The sequence below is a fragment of the Amyelois transitella genome, chromosome 29, assembly GCF_032362555.1.
Source record: "Amyelois transitella isolate CPQ chromosome 29, ilAmyTran1.1, whole genome shotgun sequence".
NCBI classification, from domain to species: Eukaryota; Metazoa; Arthropoda; class Insecta; order Lepidoptera; family Pyralidae; genus Amyelois; species Amyelois transitella.
The window spans coordinates 5,316,256-5,331,950 of NC_083532.1; the positions used below are offsets into that span (position 1 = coordinate 5,316,256).

A 15,695-nucleotide genomic window follows, 5' to 3' on the forward strand; every position below is an offset into this window, starting at 1 on the left:
AATCTCACTTTTACATATATGTATTTAAGTAACAACGTGATGATGTCATAAAAGGCGAGTTCGACTCGCACTTGGCCGGTGTTTCATTTTACTTTGATAACATGGACTTAATCATCATAGAATTTTTTTTTAATATACCTATACGGGACAAATTACACAGATTGAGTTAGCCTCGAAGTAAATTCGAAACTTGTGTTACGAGATACTAACTCAACGATACTATATTTTATAATAAATACTTATATAGATAAACATCCAAGACCCAGGACAATCAGAAAAAGTTCTTTTCTCATCATGCCCTGGCCGGGATTCGAACCCGGGACCTCCGGTGTCACAGACAAGCGTACTACCGCTGAGCCACAGAGGCCGTTAATTCACGGATCGGTGTCATACCTAAGCAGCCTGAAATTTTGTTAGTCCAATCATGTCTTAATGTTTAAATAATTCCTAATATATATAATTCCTTGAATTGCGACAAAATCACCTAATCCGTGGCATTTACGATAAACGACCATAATGTAAGCAGATCCGCGGGCAAAAGTTAGCTTTCATTATCTAAACTGTACAGTTTAGAATTTTAGATTATGTTCTTCACACAATTTCTGATTGCATACACGTTATAATGATTCTGGGATCATTTGTAAATCATGTTGTTACCTAGATTACGTCGTTATTATATCATTAAAGTGAGAATATAATTACTCTGCACTATTTTATACATTTACTAGCTGTGCCCGCGACTTCGTCCGCGTGAAATAGTTATTCTGGGCATCATTGAAGCCCTCAAGGATGTTTAATTTTCCCCTTTTTTTCACATTTTCCATTATTTCTTCGCTCCTTATAGTTGCAGCGTCACGTTATATAGCCTAAAGCCTTCCTCGATAAATGGTCTATTCAACGCAAAAAGAATTTTTCAATTCGAACCTGATATATGTATATTCGAATCTGATATATGTATATATACCATAGTTCCTTCAATCAAACAAACTCTTCAGCTTTATAATATTAGTATAGATTTGAGATTCATTTAGTGTCAGATTGCTAGCCCATTGCCAATACAAGAGATCGACGCCTTTTACGACATCCATCCAGTGGTTCTATTCCAAAGTGACGAAACCACACGGCACTAGCTCTTGTAAAAAGCATTACAACGGATAGATAGGTACTTATTTTAGCGTAGATCCTAGAATTTGAAATGGCCGGAACCACACGGCATGCTTTACATGAAAATTATCTTGCTAATGTAATCATTTTCTCTCTCTGTTTTCTTTGGTCATCCAGAGCGTCTTAAAATTGCTCTTGAACAGTTCTTTTTTCCCTCTACAGCCTCTCTGTCCCAAAGAAGAATGTGAAAACAGAGCGTCTCAAAATTGCCCCTGAAAAATTGCTCTGTCTCTAAACAGCCAACCAGAATTCGTCAGAAGGCTTAACACACGAGTCCAAACATTGGCCCAACATTCCGAATTCCTACTAATTGGTTTGGCAAACGTTGGCTCGTTGGCTGGCGCTCCTCCAGTTCGATGACCTGAGCGGAGATACACGTATGATTCATCATTCTTATCAATAACTATTTGTTAACAAATTGTTGAGATTCTGAACCTAACAGTAACAGGCCACTAACAAGTCTAGTACTGCGGTAATATTAACTCCGCCAAACCCAGTATTAACATGAGATATCCTATTAGAATAAAATAGTTTTATTTTCAAAATTGGATACAAGGTATCACTGAGAAACCTGTCATTGGCCTTATAATAGCATAAGATTAATACTGTATTACTATTTAATGTATACGCTGTTGGTTTCTTTAATAAAATAAAATAAAATCACTTATTGACGTCACATCACTTAAATCTAATCATATCTACCACCGCTTCCAAAGCGCATCAGTAGAAGAAGCGGCCGAACAACCTACTCCACATTGTGAGACAAGTGGAAGGATTTTGTCCTAAAGGTCTAGGTACGCCGATCTTCCCCTTAAAAATGACAAGGGCGCCCAGGAAACATTTAAGTGGGTAGGTTGGCACATTAGGTGCCAGGAGTCCCACACTCTTTCGGGTTAAGATACGTCATTGTCATCGCAGTCATCCGGTAGAAGGATTTCCTCTTCGATAGCAAAACCAAGTATATGGTTTTAACCATGAATAATACGAGTTAGGTTCCCTTGGAAAGGTTGCGGAGGTCAGACGGGAGTCGGTTCGTGTAAAAACCTGACTCACTCAATCCAGGATCCATGGTAAAAGGGCGTACTCCAGGCTCCACTCCAGAGGTTGAGAGGTATGAGGTTATAACCGGAACAAACGCATGATTTTGTAAAACCTGACTCACCCAATCCAGGATCCATGGTAAAAGGGCGTACTCCAGGCTCCACTCCAGAGGTTGAGAGGTATGAGGTTACAACCGGAACAAACGCATGATTTTGTAAAGTCTAGTCATTATTGTATCGTAGCAAACCTACCATACAGTAAATACTTAGTTCTATCTGCATAAGGAAGTGCATATGACCTAGACAATACCCTATAAGGTATAGCTGATTTCAAATCATGTTGATTACTATTTATAGTAGTTAGAAAAAACGGGACGTCGGAATCAACTGATGACTCACATTTTAACTTTGTGTCATCCTACTACTATTATAAAGGCGAAAGTTTGTATGGATGTTTGTTACTCTTTCACGCAAAAACTACTGAACCGATTACCATGAAATTTGGTATGTAGGTAGCTGAAGACCCAGAATAACACATAGGCTACTTTTTATCCCAGAGTTCCCGCGGGATTGATAGGGTTTCCATGCGGACGAAGTCGCGGGCGGCCTCTAGTTATTATAATAAAATCTCGACTGACTGATCGACTCACACATTCACGCAATGCCGAAACAAGCTTGTGCATGAAGAGAGTTATACATACAAACATATGGTTACGTCTATATCCCTTGTCGGGTAGACAGAGCTAACAGTCTTGAAAAGACTGATAGGCCATGTTCAGCTGTTTGGCTTAATGATAGAATTGAGATTCAAATAGTGACGGGTTGCTAGCCCATCGCCTAAAATAAGAATCCCAAGTTTATAAGCCTATCCCTTATTTTTATAAGTTGGTAATAATATTAATAATGATGTTCTAGTGTAGTAAGCCATTAACAAATCATTAGTCATTACAGCTTAATGGTTTAATGTGATCAATTTAACGTATGACGAACAGTTTTCGACCAGTTCTAAGAACTGGGATTTTCATTACAATTTCTTGTGACTAAATTCCTTTTATATAATGAGACCTTGTACTCATTCATCTGCGTAATTTGATAATTATATTTTACTTGACACCGCCCGCGACTACGTCCGCTTTAGACCCCTATCATAACGTAACAATCAATCCCGCGGGAACTCTGAGATAAAAAGTAGCCTATAAGTTATTCTGGGTCTTCAACTATCTACATACCAAATTTCATCGTGATCGGTGCAGTAATTTTTGCGTGAAAGAGTAAACAAACATCCATAATGACATCCTCCTACTCACAAACTTTTTTTACACAAATTAGAAGGATTTCAGTACCTTGCTGGTTAAGAGGAAAATAACATCAAATTAACATAATGAAATAAAGTCTCGTTTCAAAATACGGACTCGGCTAGTGTGAATTCTGACGGTAGTTAGCATAGTAACAATTTGGCGATCTGTGTTGGCGATAAACGAACTGCCGTGAAGACGGAGAGCAGTACAGCCCGCTGGTTTCCATTCGCTCGGTGACCACGGACCATTGCAATGATTCTAAACGTGTAATGTTAGCAAGAGTTGGAAAACAATCTTGGGTTCCCGGCACCCATAGAAAAAATAATAGGACCACTCCATCTCTTTTCCATGGATGTCGTAAGGGGCGACTAAGGGATAGCCTTATAAAATTGCGATCCTTTTTTTTAAGGCGATGGGCTAGCAACCTGTCACTATTTGGATCTCAATTCCATCATTAAGCCGAGCAGCTAAGCGTGGCCAATCAGTCTTTTCGGGACTATTGGCTCTGTCTTCCCCGTAAGGGATATAGACGTGACTATATGTATGTATGTATGTTTATTTTATTTATTAGGCAATCTACCTCAAGAGAGTATGCCGAGAGCGGACAATGTGGAGAGGAATATACAGGGCTGGGAATCTTAGCAACTGAGAGAATCAAGCTAAGAACATACATACATATAATCACGTTTATAGCCCACGCGGAGTAAACAGATCCAACAGTCTTCAAAAGACTCACAGGCCACATTTAGTTGTTTGACTTAAAAATGATAGAAATTCAATTAGTGACAGGTTGCTAAACCATTGCCCGAAAGAAGAATCCCAAGTTTATAAGCAATAATAACATCATTGTAAGATTTTAACGTTAACACTACAATCAGGTCATTGCCGAGTCAGATCTGACCCGATACGTAAGTTGCATTGACTCGCTAAACTGTAACGTCATGAGCCAATCAGATAATATTACACTAAGTAGGTAGCTTGGATTCCAGATAGGTATTTTATAACTAACTATACTTATACGAATGCAAAATTATGTCTGTTTGCCACGTCACGACTAAAAAGCTGCCCGAATTTAAAGAAACTTTGTATGAAAAAGGGAATTATAGTTTTCGTTTGATTCGCGAAAAATCTATATTCTTCTGTGAAAGCTGCTGGTGAAAACAAATAACACTTTACTGTACTCAAGTTTCGGCCATTTTTATTGAAACATACATCTTATGGGAATTTTCGAAAAAAAATTGCCTTTAACTATTCACTTCTTCCTCTTGGCTTTAGTCCCGGTCGCATCCTCGCCACTCTGGAGAGGAGCATGGTGTGCGCCTTTTGACCTGATCCTGGATTGGGTGAGTCAGGTTTTAACACGAAGCGATCCACATCTGACCTTTGCAGGGTAACCTTACCCGTATTGTCATTGATCATCGTTAGTTACCTGAATGTAAAGGTTCCCTCACAACGTTCTCTCTCAACGTAAAAGATAAAAGTATTTACTGGTAAATCGTAAACTCTGAGAGGGCTTTGACAGGGAATCCGTAGAAAGAGCAGTTCTTAAAATAGCCGTATTTAATGTTTCCAACAAAATGGAACGGCTGCAGGAAGTTACAACACGGCTTCAAGCCAGTTATTATTATATCGATACGTAATACATATTTTCAATTTACTTACATACATACATATGGTCACGTCTATATCCCTTGCGGGGTAGATAGAGCCAACAATCTTTGAAAAGACTGAATGGCCACGTTCAGCTATTTGGCTTAATGATAGAATTGAGATTCAAATAGTGACAGGTTGCTAGCCCATCGCCTAAAAAAGAATCCCAAGTTTGTAAGCCTATCCCTTAGTCGCCTTTTACAACATCCATGGGAAAGAGATGGAGTGGTTCTATTCTTTTTTTTCAATTTACTTACATACATAAAATAACACCTCTTTCCCAGAGGAATAGGCAAAAAATACATCTTTCCATTTGACACGATCCCCGCATAACTACTTCTTTCACTTCAAACATACCCATCTCAATATAGACAAGACACGTCTATATCCCTTGCGGGCTACACAGAGCCAATAGTATTGAAGGCTGACAGGCCACGTCCAGGTGTTTGGCTAAATGATAGAATTGATATTCAAATAGTGACTGGTGCTAGCCCATCGCCTACAAGAGGAATCCCAAGTTTATAATATACATATATATTCCCTTAGTAGCCTTTTACGACATCATCGGAAAAAATAATTTGTCAATAATTTAATCACTTTGTGAGGTATTGTACCAACGTAAAAACGGGACTATTAGCGACTGAGACTTCGCTAGCTAGATATTTAGTTGAAATTTAGTTAGTTGTCTAGTTATTCTTTGCCGGACACCACACAAAACCATCACATTTAGTTAGTTAACACACTGTTCGTAGCAGTTAGATCATCGATCGAGACGAGACATGTTGACCTCCGTCCCGCCGACATTCATTGCTTCCTACCATATTTTTCCTTTGATAATTTTTACTTGTCACCTTCGATCAAATATACATTTTTTTATACCTGATCGAAGCTTGTCACTTTTAATACTAAATTATGCCAAAAACGCCGTCCGTGAAAATCTACATACATATAGATACATTGGGGGTAGACAGGGCCTACAGTCTTGAAAAGATTGAGAGGCCACGTTCAGCTGTTTGGCGTAATGATAGAATCAAGTTTCAAATAGTGACAGGCTGATAGCCCATCGCCTAATAGAAGAATCCCAAGTTTGTAAGCCTATCCCTTAGTCGCCTTTTACGACATACATGAGAACGAGATGTCTTATTCTTTTTTTTATTGGTGCCGGGGGCCACGCGGCACTCGAAAATCAAATCTGTTTCAAATCTCGTTCGTGTGGGAATTTGTGAAGGTAAGAGTCCTTCCCCCTGGCTTTTAGACCTCTCTGGAGAGAATGATACCCGGAGTATGTCTTTGACCATGGACAATGTTAGAGTGAACAGGCACTATTCGAGCTTACGTGCACCAACCTTAGGCCGGTTGCTTACCACCAGGCAGAATTAGGTCAAAAACACTCAAATTTTTATTAACATTATAAAGCTGAAAAGTTTGTTTATTTGAACTAGCGCGTTCAAATATCTCAGGAACTACTAGTTCAAATTGAAAAATTCCTTTTGCATAGAATAGACCATTTATCAAGGAAAGCTTTAGGCTATATATGACATCATGCTGCACCTATAAGGACCAAAAAAAACTGGAAAATGAGAAAAGAACAGGGAAAATTATTCATCCTTGAGGGCTTCAATAATGCCCAAAATAACTATTCCACGCGGACAAAGTTATGAGCACAGCTAATCTATTAAAAAACCAACGATGTGAGATTTCATGGATAACCCAACACTTCCCAACACACATCATCACTTTAGCCATCTTGAATTTCCCAAATACCTCAAGCAAAATATTCATTCAATACTAGCTACTTGGTTATGTACAATTTGCATGAGTAACAATGCCCCAATACTTATTTATTAATCACTTCTAACACGTACATAGGTATAGTTCTAATAAGACATGCAGCTGACAGGTGGCTATCAGTTGTCAGCTCTATTTAAAATATTTATATCTCTGTGTGCAGTTGCGTCGGGCACCTAGTATAACTAGTGAATGCCCTTGTTCGGGAGACAAAATACACACATATTACATCTTTTTCCCTAACATTCTCAAATTAAAAAATGATAGACAAACAAACAGAGCCTTCAAAAGACAATTAACCATGTACAGTTGAATTTAACTATAAAACTAAGATTCAACATTAAATGTGGAATTTCAGTGTTTTCAAGTCTGTTGGCTCTGTCTACCCCACAAGGGATATAGACGTGATTATATGTATGTACGTACTAAGATTCAAATATGAATGCTAGTGCATCATCCAAAATGAGAATCCTAAGTTTAACATCTACCTTAATTGCCTTTACTATCTTGGTGGGACGATGAACAGCTGGCACCCACTAGGCTCTCCCTCCGATACCAGACCAACATGATAATCATTCATTCATTCATATAGTCACGTCTATATCCCTTGTGGGGTAGACAGGGCCTACAGTCTTAAAGAATCTGATAAGCCACTTCCAGCTGTTTGGCTTCATGATAGCTTTCATTAAATTTAATGTGTAGTCAGCATATCAATATACTAATAAGTTCCCAAAAAGTGAAAATATTAAGTAGTAAGCCGAAGATTGACTATAAGAAAAAAAAAAGTCCTCTATTAATTAGTTACAACAATTATTTGATGTATTTGAACAAATGGCTTATAATGATAATAACTAATATGTAGTTCTATCTACTATCATTAAATATTATCAAATGCTTGGCATAATCCACAATAATGTATAAAGAGAGTTATGTATGTTTGTTTGTATCTATGAAAATCATCAGTTGTATTCTAGTGGACCAATTTTTATGAAATTTGGCACAAAGATATATAAGCCTTCAAGAGTAACATTGGTTATTTACTGTTTTACCTGTAATCTCACAGGTGTGAACATCCAGGCAAACGTTTAAGGATCTGGGCTTTGGTCTAGTTGTTTTTACAATATTTCTTCGGATGATTTGCACGTTAGGAGCTTGCCAAAGGTGACTTCCGTTAAGGAATACAAAACTAAGGACTGCGGGATTCCCCGCCTATAGACTCAAAGTAAAGTCTTCTTACTGACAAAAAAAAACAGATGATCCTTCTTTATCAACTGACAATTAAAGATTATTATTGGCCAATTAATGCACAAGATACAAACGGCGTCTGTATTAAAATTGTGTCATCTCAAGCGTTCGAGGACGCGACTAAAGAAACAGGGCTCTATAAAAATCTATTTAAATTTCTGATGTCACTGAGGCGCCAAGCAAGGCCAAAAAGTTTACTCATCAACTTGTTTCGTTGATTAAAATTTGATCTTTCCCGCTACCGTGAAAGTGGACAAACGCCCTACAACGCTCTACAGGGCTTCCATACCAATTAGAATATTATCTCATCAACTTTTTGACTCCTAAATACCAGATTGCTAATGTCAACAAAACCTTATGAGGAACACAATGAAATAGAACGGAGGCGGGTGATCATCTCCATTTCAGTATAACACCCATATTCCATTAGGAACAGTATTAAAGATGGAATTGGGTTACGGAAGAAATACGATCGATATATTTATACGAAATCCTGAAAAGCTCCAGCCACAAGATGGCGGGAATACAACCCGGCAAAATTGAGTCGAACGGGAACAAGAGGAAGTGCGCCACTAATGACGCGACCTAAATTTGGTCGGGTTATACGTCTAATCGAACAGATGTAGGTTTTCGCATTTCCTGCGCGATTTCTGTAAAGCTCACACGGTTGCGATTATTTTATCTGATAGATTAAATAGTTAAGTCATTGTACTCACCGTTTTTACGCTCCGTAAGCGATTTTAACATCACAAAACACTTAATTTTTACACAAGCACTCACACGCCCATACGGTATGTAACAACATCACGAGTACTACTGCGCCATCTGGTACAGAACACCAGCAATCCAACTGCAGCGACCACCTGAGGCTATGTTCACACCGGAGATAATTTAATTTCGACACTCAATAAACAAAATTAAAAGCTAAAGCTAGCTTTATTTCAGTTCACTCAAGTGAGTAATTTTAAAACTAAATAAATAAAAATTATTACAGCAGTTAGCACCTGTCTAAATGTTGCAACTATCAAAACAATTTGTGTAACGCGCGCGTATTGATTTTTTAGAGTTCAGCTGATTCACGTTCCGCTTTGGACGTGTGTTTTCGCGTAATTCAGCCTCAACTTTGAGTCATCGCTATTTCTGTATAGTTTTATTGTATCATACCATACCTACCTCTTGTTTTCATTGTAAAACAGCAGTGCGTAAATGGTGACTTATCTTTATAAGGCATGTTGTCTTGTCCAACTGGCTGGTATAGTAATGTGGGGTATTCGATTGGATTGCAAGGCCCAGCGTAGGCTGCACATTATTTGAGAAAGCGAGCGAATCAATTTGATGCCCTCAACTTCCGACCTACTTTTGAGTTAAAGTTGTTTCAAGCACTTAAATGTCTTAATTAGTTTCATTAACCAAGTTAAGATTCTGATCGGAGTTCGAGTAAATTGCTTTTAATGCAAACAACTTATGCATATGTAGAACAATTTATCTCCCTTACTGGCATTTGTCCCGGGTGCTTACGCACTGGAGACCTTTTGGATCTGGAGACGTTAGGATCCTACGAGTTTTTTCACTAGGTTTTTGCCCTTGGTCACCTCTTACATCATCGGCGAACTTCTAAATTACTATTCATTAGGAAGGTACCTACCTACTTAGTCGTTTCGCAGCTACCGTGCCCGATTCAAAGGTCAGATTATAATAATGTAAGCAGTATAGTGTTTTCGAAGGCTTTCACGATAGGGTGTGGCTGCGGGTGTTACAAAGCAGTTTTAGTATTTCACATTGTTTACAAACATTTTAACTTAATGAAAACTACGCAAACGGCGTTCGGAAAAGCATGGATGTAAATAATTGGAAACAGTTCGAATGCCTGATGAAAAATTAAGAGCAAAATTACTTTCTTTCATTATTGTTTGATTTGAGACTAATTACCTCGCGATATGAGTAAATCTTTACAAAAATACTGAAAAAGTTTACCGTATGTAGTAGCGTTGACAAAAAATACTTTTTCATTATCATATTCATTACGCATGTAAAAAAAGGAAGTGAAAAACAGCGCCATCTGTTGTCGAATAGTATTAATTATACATGCGCCCAGCAAGCGGGTTAATTTAATGTATTTAAGTCATTGAGATTTGAGATCGGAGGCACCAATTATTCATTCATTCATTCGTGGTGAAATGCCTGCGATCCCATGATGCCTTCAAAATGGCAAGAAGGGCGCACAGAGGGGTTTTAGTGGGTAGGCTGGTATACTAAGTACCAGGAGTCCCACACTCTCCCGGGTGAAGACTCGGGGGTTGTCCGTAAAAAGGATTTCCCCTTCGATATCAAAAACAAAAAAAAAGGCACCAATTATTAGAAGCGAGTAATTGTTTTCGCTAAGGAAATATTATATTTTTTTAATTCGATTTTTGTTGAATAGTTTGGCGTGGAAAGATTAATATTTGTACTATGAACATTCTATCTTTGGCTTAAACTTTTACAGATAAGCTCTATGTCCTTCCCGAAGATGTTGTAAAAGGCGACTAAGGAAATAATCATGGAGGACGCGAAAACATATGACAGGCATTAGGACTACGTCACAGCTCTCCTAAAAAAAAGAAATATGTAATAAATAGCCAAAAGCCTACGTCTTGCAAATCTTGCCGTTAGAAGTTCCGTACAATATCTTGTCTGTCGAAACTTTAGCAAAACTCCCCCTTAGTTTCTGAGAGAAAACATTGCGAAAATCAAAACAAGTAGATATGTAACACTAAAGATATACATCTCAATATATCGCATCCATCCGCTGTTCCCGCCAATTTTTTGATAAATGGCTACCACTATTACACCCTTCCCTTTCCCACTTAAACTATATTTTCGGGACAGAGCGAGAGGGCTGTAAGTTATGAATAATTTTATTGTGAGTGGGGGAGTTGTTTTTGCAAGGGCGGCCTAATGTTACAAGTAGGGATTATAATGTCTTTCAATTTATTTGCGAACCATTTCATTTGGGACATTTGTCATAATTTAGAGTTAGTGTATTAAGAAAAATAAAATAAAAAATAAACCACTCTCTTATCTATACTAATATTATAAAGCTGAAGAGTTTGTTTGTTTGAACGCGCTAATCTCAGGAACTACTGGGTCGAATTGAAATTATTTTTGTGTCGAATAGATTATTTACCGAGGAAGGCTTTAGGCTATTATATAACATCACGCTGCAACTATAAGAAACGAAGGAATAATGGAAAATGTGAAAAAAAAAACGGGGGAAATTATTCATACTTGAGGGCTTCAATGATGCCCAAAATAACTATACCACACGGACGAAGTCGCGGGCACAGCTAGTAACACATACACATACCACGTATTTTTTTATTACGGAGTAGGCACAGCCTATCCTCATCGATATTTAAAGAGTACTTAATAAGTATAATAGGTATAAGGTACCAAATATTTCTACACCGATGCGTATACTATAGCCATAAAGCTTTAAAAAGGCTACGCCATTAAACGTTATAGAAGAATTTGCATGCCATCTTCCTTGATTGACTTTAACAATCTGTAGGGAAAGATGCTTCTCCGGAGGGGTAGGCAGAAACTAACATACATATTTCCATTTGCAACGACACCTGTACGTTCATTTGCTGCAATCCACATTCATCGTATTTTTTCTTTTCATTAAAAATATTAAATGAACATGTAGGTATATCTTCGCTTTAATTTATAACATGAATATCATCCCCAACATATAAATTTAAGTTCACATTTACAAACTTCGCGAATAAAATTCCCCTACCAACATAACAGAAAACGTAAAAGCAGTTGTAAGTTCCAAAAGCAATAAAAGATCTGTATACCGACACGAGAGACATTCATTTTATCTACCACATCTTGATAACAGGACATCGATTTTAGTAAATTTATCTTATTCCGACCCTGATGGAACCGATCTGATAAGAATTTGAACTTGCTATAAAAATTTACGGGAACCATTGACGTCTCCAAACAGATAAACAGACAATATCGTTATATAGTTTATTAGGGATTATGTAGAGTGTAAAAATGGATGTTGTAAAAGGCGAGTAAAGGATAATCTTCTAAATTTGGGATTCTTCTTGTAGGCGATGGGCTAGCAACGTGTCACTATTTGAATCTCAATTCCATCATATAGCCATACGGCTGAACGTGGCCTTTTCTTTTTAAAACTGTCGGCTCTGTCTACCCCGCAAGGGATAATATGTATGTATGTAAAAAGGAGAAGAACCCGAGATACGAGAACCACTGTCCTGAATTGAGTAAGTTTTTACACGAAGCGACTCCCGTCTGACCTACGCAACCTTTGCAGGGGAGTCTAACAACGTATAGGATAATGGTTACACATCCAGTTGCCTGAATGTGCAGGTTTTCTTACGATGAGCATCGGTTAGTCAAGATAAGTTAGAAAGTAAATGTTTAAACTTACATACATACATAAAACCACGCCTCTTTCCTGGAGGGGTAGGCAGAGACTACATCTTTCCACTTGCCAATATCTCTGCATACTTACTTCGCTTCATCCACATTCATAACTCTCTTCATGCAAGCTTTATCATGTTTAAACATATGTATTTTGTAATATCTCACGACTGACTGATTGACTAATATCAATGCACACATCGAACCATTGGCGTGTTGATTTCCTTTAACCGCCTTCAAATAAAAAGGAGTTAAAAATTAAAAAGGTTCTCAGTGTGACCTGTATGTATGTATGTTTGTTTGCGATCATCTCGCTTTTTTTTTTGCAAACTGTACGATCATATGTAAACCCTGTACAAATTACACCGAAATATATAAAACTAGCTGTGCCCGCGACTCCGTCCGCGTGGAATAGTTATTTAGGGCATCATTGAAGGATGAATATTTTTCCCCGTTTTTTCACATTTTCTAATATTTCTTCGCTCCTTATAGTTGCAGCGTGATGTTACTCGTATATAGCCTAAAGCCTTCCTCGATAAATGGTCTATTCAACACAAATATAATTTTTCAATTCGAATTCAGCTTTATAATATTAGTATAGATAACTCTATTTTTCGGGGTGAAGTCGTATAAAACTGTGAAAATAGTGAAAATCTCCGATAGCCGCCGACCGTGCGTAACGGAACAAATCTTTACGAATGTCTGGGAATATCTCACGAGGGTTGCACAACGGACCTTACACACTGGAAGAGATTTAATAATAATAATAACTAAATTAGTTTTCAGTCACGTCTATATCACTTGCGGGGTAGACAGAGCCAACAGTCTTGAAAAGACTGAAAGGCCGCGTTCAGATGTATGGCTTTATGATGGAATTGAGATTCAAATAGTGACAAGTTGCGAGCCCGTCGCCTAAAAGAATAATCCCAAGTTTAAAAGCCTATCCCTTAGTCGCTTTTTACGACATCCATGGGAACGAGATGGAGTGATCGTTTTATTTTTTTAATTGGTGCCGGGAACCACACGGCATATTGCTACATATTACTATGTAGGTATTAGGTATAGCAATGTTTTTATGAATAAGTATGATATTATATTTGGAATGAAATCAGATAAGTACTGACAGTTAGAACTTTCTATATATTTAATACGAGACAAAAAAGACAGTTCTAGTACAAGTAATCCCTTGGTATTCGTCTACAATAAGCCGTATTCACTTAAGGGAATCTGTCGGTATGTCAATATTATACCCATGTCGAATTGCAAGGACAATCCTATCGGAGGGACGCTTTTAGTAAAGCTTTGTTTTACGTGAGTTCAGTGCCGTGTGGTTCCCGGCACCAATAAAAAAAAGGAATAGGACCACTCCATGTCGTTCTCATGGATGACGTAAAAGGCGACACTTCTTTTAGGCGGTTGGCTAGCAACCTGTCACTATTTGAATCTCAATTAAATCATTAAGTCAAACAGCTGATAGTGGCCAAGCAGTCTTTTCAAGACTGTTTGCTCTTACAACTCCGCAAGGGATATATAGACGTGAATATAATTATGTAGGTATGTATGTATGAGATCATTTGCGCGCGATAATCTTTATTCTAACTTCAAGTCGCTCTACATCTATCTATGATTATGACACAATTTCTATGATTATGACATGTCTTCTTGAAGCTTCATAACGTCTTACATCAAACGCCAAATGTACACAACAATGCTACATAGTCGGAAATCTCATAACGGCGACCAGAAATGAAGACCGCTTGCATTGTCCTGTCGCTCCTCATCCTCGTGGCCATCATGGCGGTCTGCGTCATGGTCAAGTTCGCGACTGACATCAACGTGGAAGAGAAGAAAAGGGACTATCTTTTCAATTCGAACGTGTACAGTTTCACCAGGTCAATGGGCGTCATCAACTTGAAAGACAACAGCTCTTCCGACAACTTCGAGAGGTTTCCGTACGTCGCCGCTATCACGAGAAACTCCTCATCCACCTGGACCTTCGCTTGCTTCGCCAGCGTCATCTTGACCAAATGGGTCATCACCGCAGCCCACTGCAGAACCAGAGGGGCTACCCACAGAGTGCTGTTATATTACGACTTGTCTACTAACAGAAGCCAGACTTACCCAATCTTGATCTGGAGACTTTATGAGAAGTTCAATTACAGTTCGCGAGGGAAATATGACATAGCTGTAGCTAAATTAAATGTGGATTATTACCCTTTTAATATGAGGCCGGCGGTGTTTGACAATAAGTTCGTGCCGGCGTTAATTCAAGCCAGCATTTGGAGGACTGTCTCCACGATGCACAAGAAGCTGTTTCTCACAGATGATTTCACGACTTACGACCTCAAAATCGCGGACGGCATCAAGTGTATAGAAGCATACGGCGTCGATTTAGACGAGTCGTTAATTTGCGTGGATTTGTCGAATTACGATGACTGTTTCATTCACGAATTCGGCCCTATTTTCTACGGAGACAAGATCGTGGGCGTCCTGACAGAGAGACCCAGAGACTGTGACAATAAATATGCGATATTCACAAATGTCTCCTATTATTCCGACTGGATTTTAAAGTCGACACACACGACGTTTTACGGGTAATATTTTGTATGAGTTTTGTTGTTTGAGGTATCTAATAAAATTGTGTGAGTTTTTAATGCTTGCTTCATTATCACGGCTACATGAAATGTACTACTAATACCTCGATTCTACTAATTTAAAATGTCTTATAATAATTTTTGCCTCTTGTTCAAGACCACTGTTTTGCGAAGAACCAGTGTCTACTATTCTTTTTCGGAGCTTGCAACTGGGAAAGCTCAATTATTATAGATAATAATTTGATTATAGAGAATCAGGTGACTCAAGCTTGAGAATGATAATATTCTTATTAGAAACTATATGATCTCCACACGCAAGAACTTACATACAAATAGTCACATCTGTATCTCTTGCGGGGTGGAGAGAGCCAACAGTTTTGAAAAGACTGATAGACCACGTTCAGCTGTTTGGCTTTCTGATGGAATTAAATTTTAAATAGTGACAGCTTACGCTACAAGAGGCATCCCAAGTTTAT

At 38.2% G+C, this 15,695-nt stretch overlaps 2 protein-coding genes across 2 annotated transcripts in view; one reads left to right on the plus strand and one right to left on the minus strand.

Moving 5' to 3' along the window:
* LOC106131754 (talin-1) overlaps positions 1-9,296 on the minus strand; it is a 122,893-nt gene extending 113,597 nt beyond the window's left edge. Inside the window, exon 1 of the mRNA XM_060952654.1 lies at positions 8,902-9,296. The gene's annotated coding sequence lies outside the window, so the exon portion shown is untranslated. The remainder of the gene's footprint in view (positions 1-8,901) is intronic.
* Positions 9,297-14,371: 5,075 nt separating this feature from the next.
* On the plus strand, positions 14,372-15,223 carry LOC106140476 (serine protease 3-like). The gene has a single exon (XM_013342072.2). The coding sequence runs from the start codon at positions 14,372-14,374 to the stop codon at positions 15,221-15,223; it is 852 nt and encodes a 283-aa protein (XP_013197526.1).
* Positions 15,224-15,695: the final 472 nt, after the last annotated feature.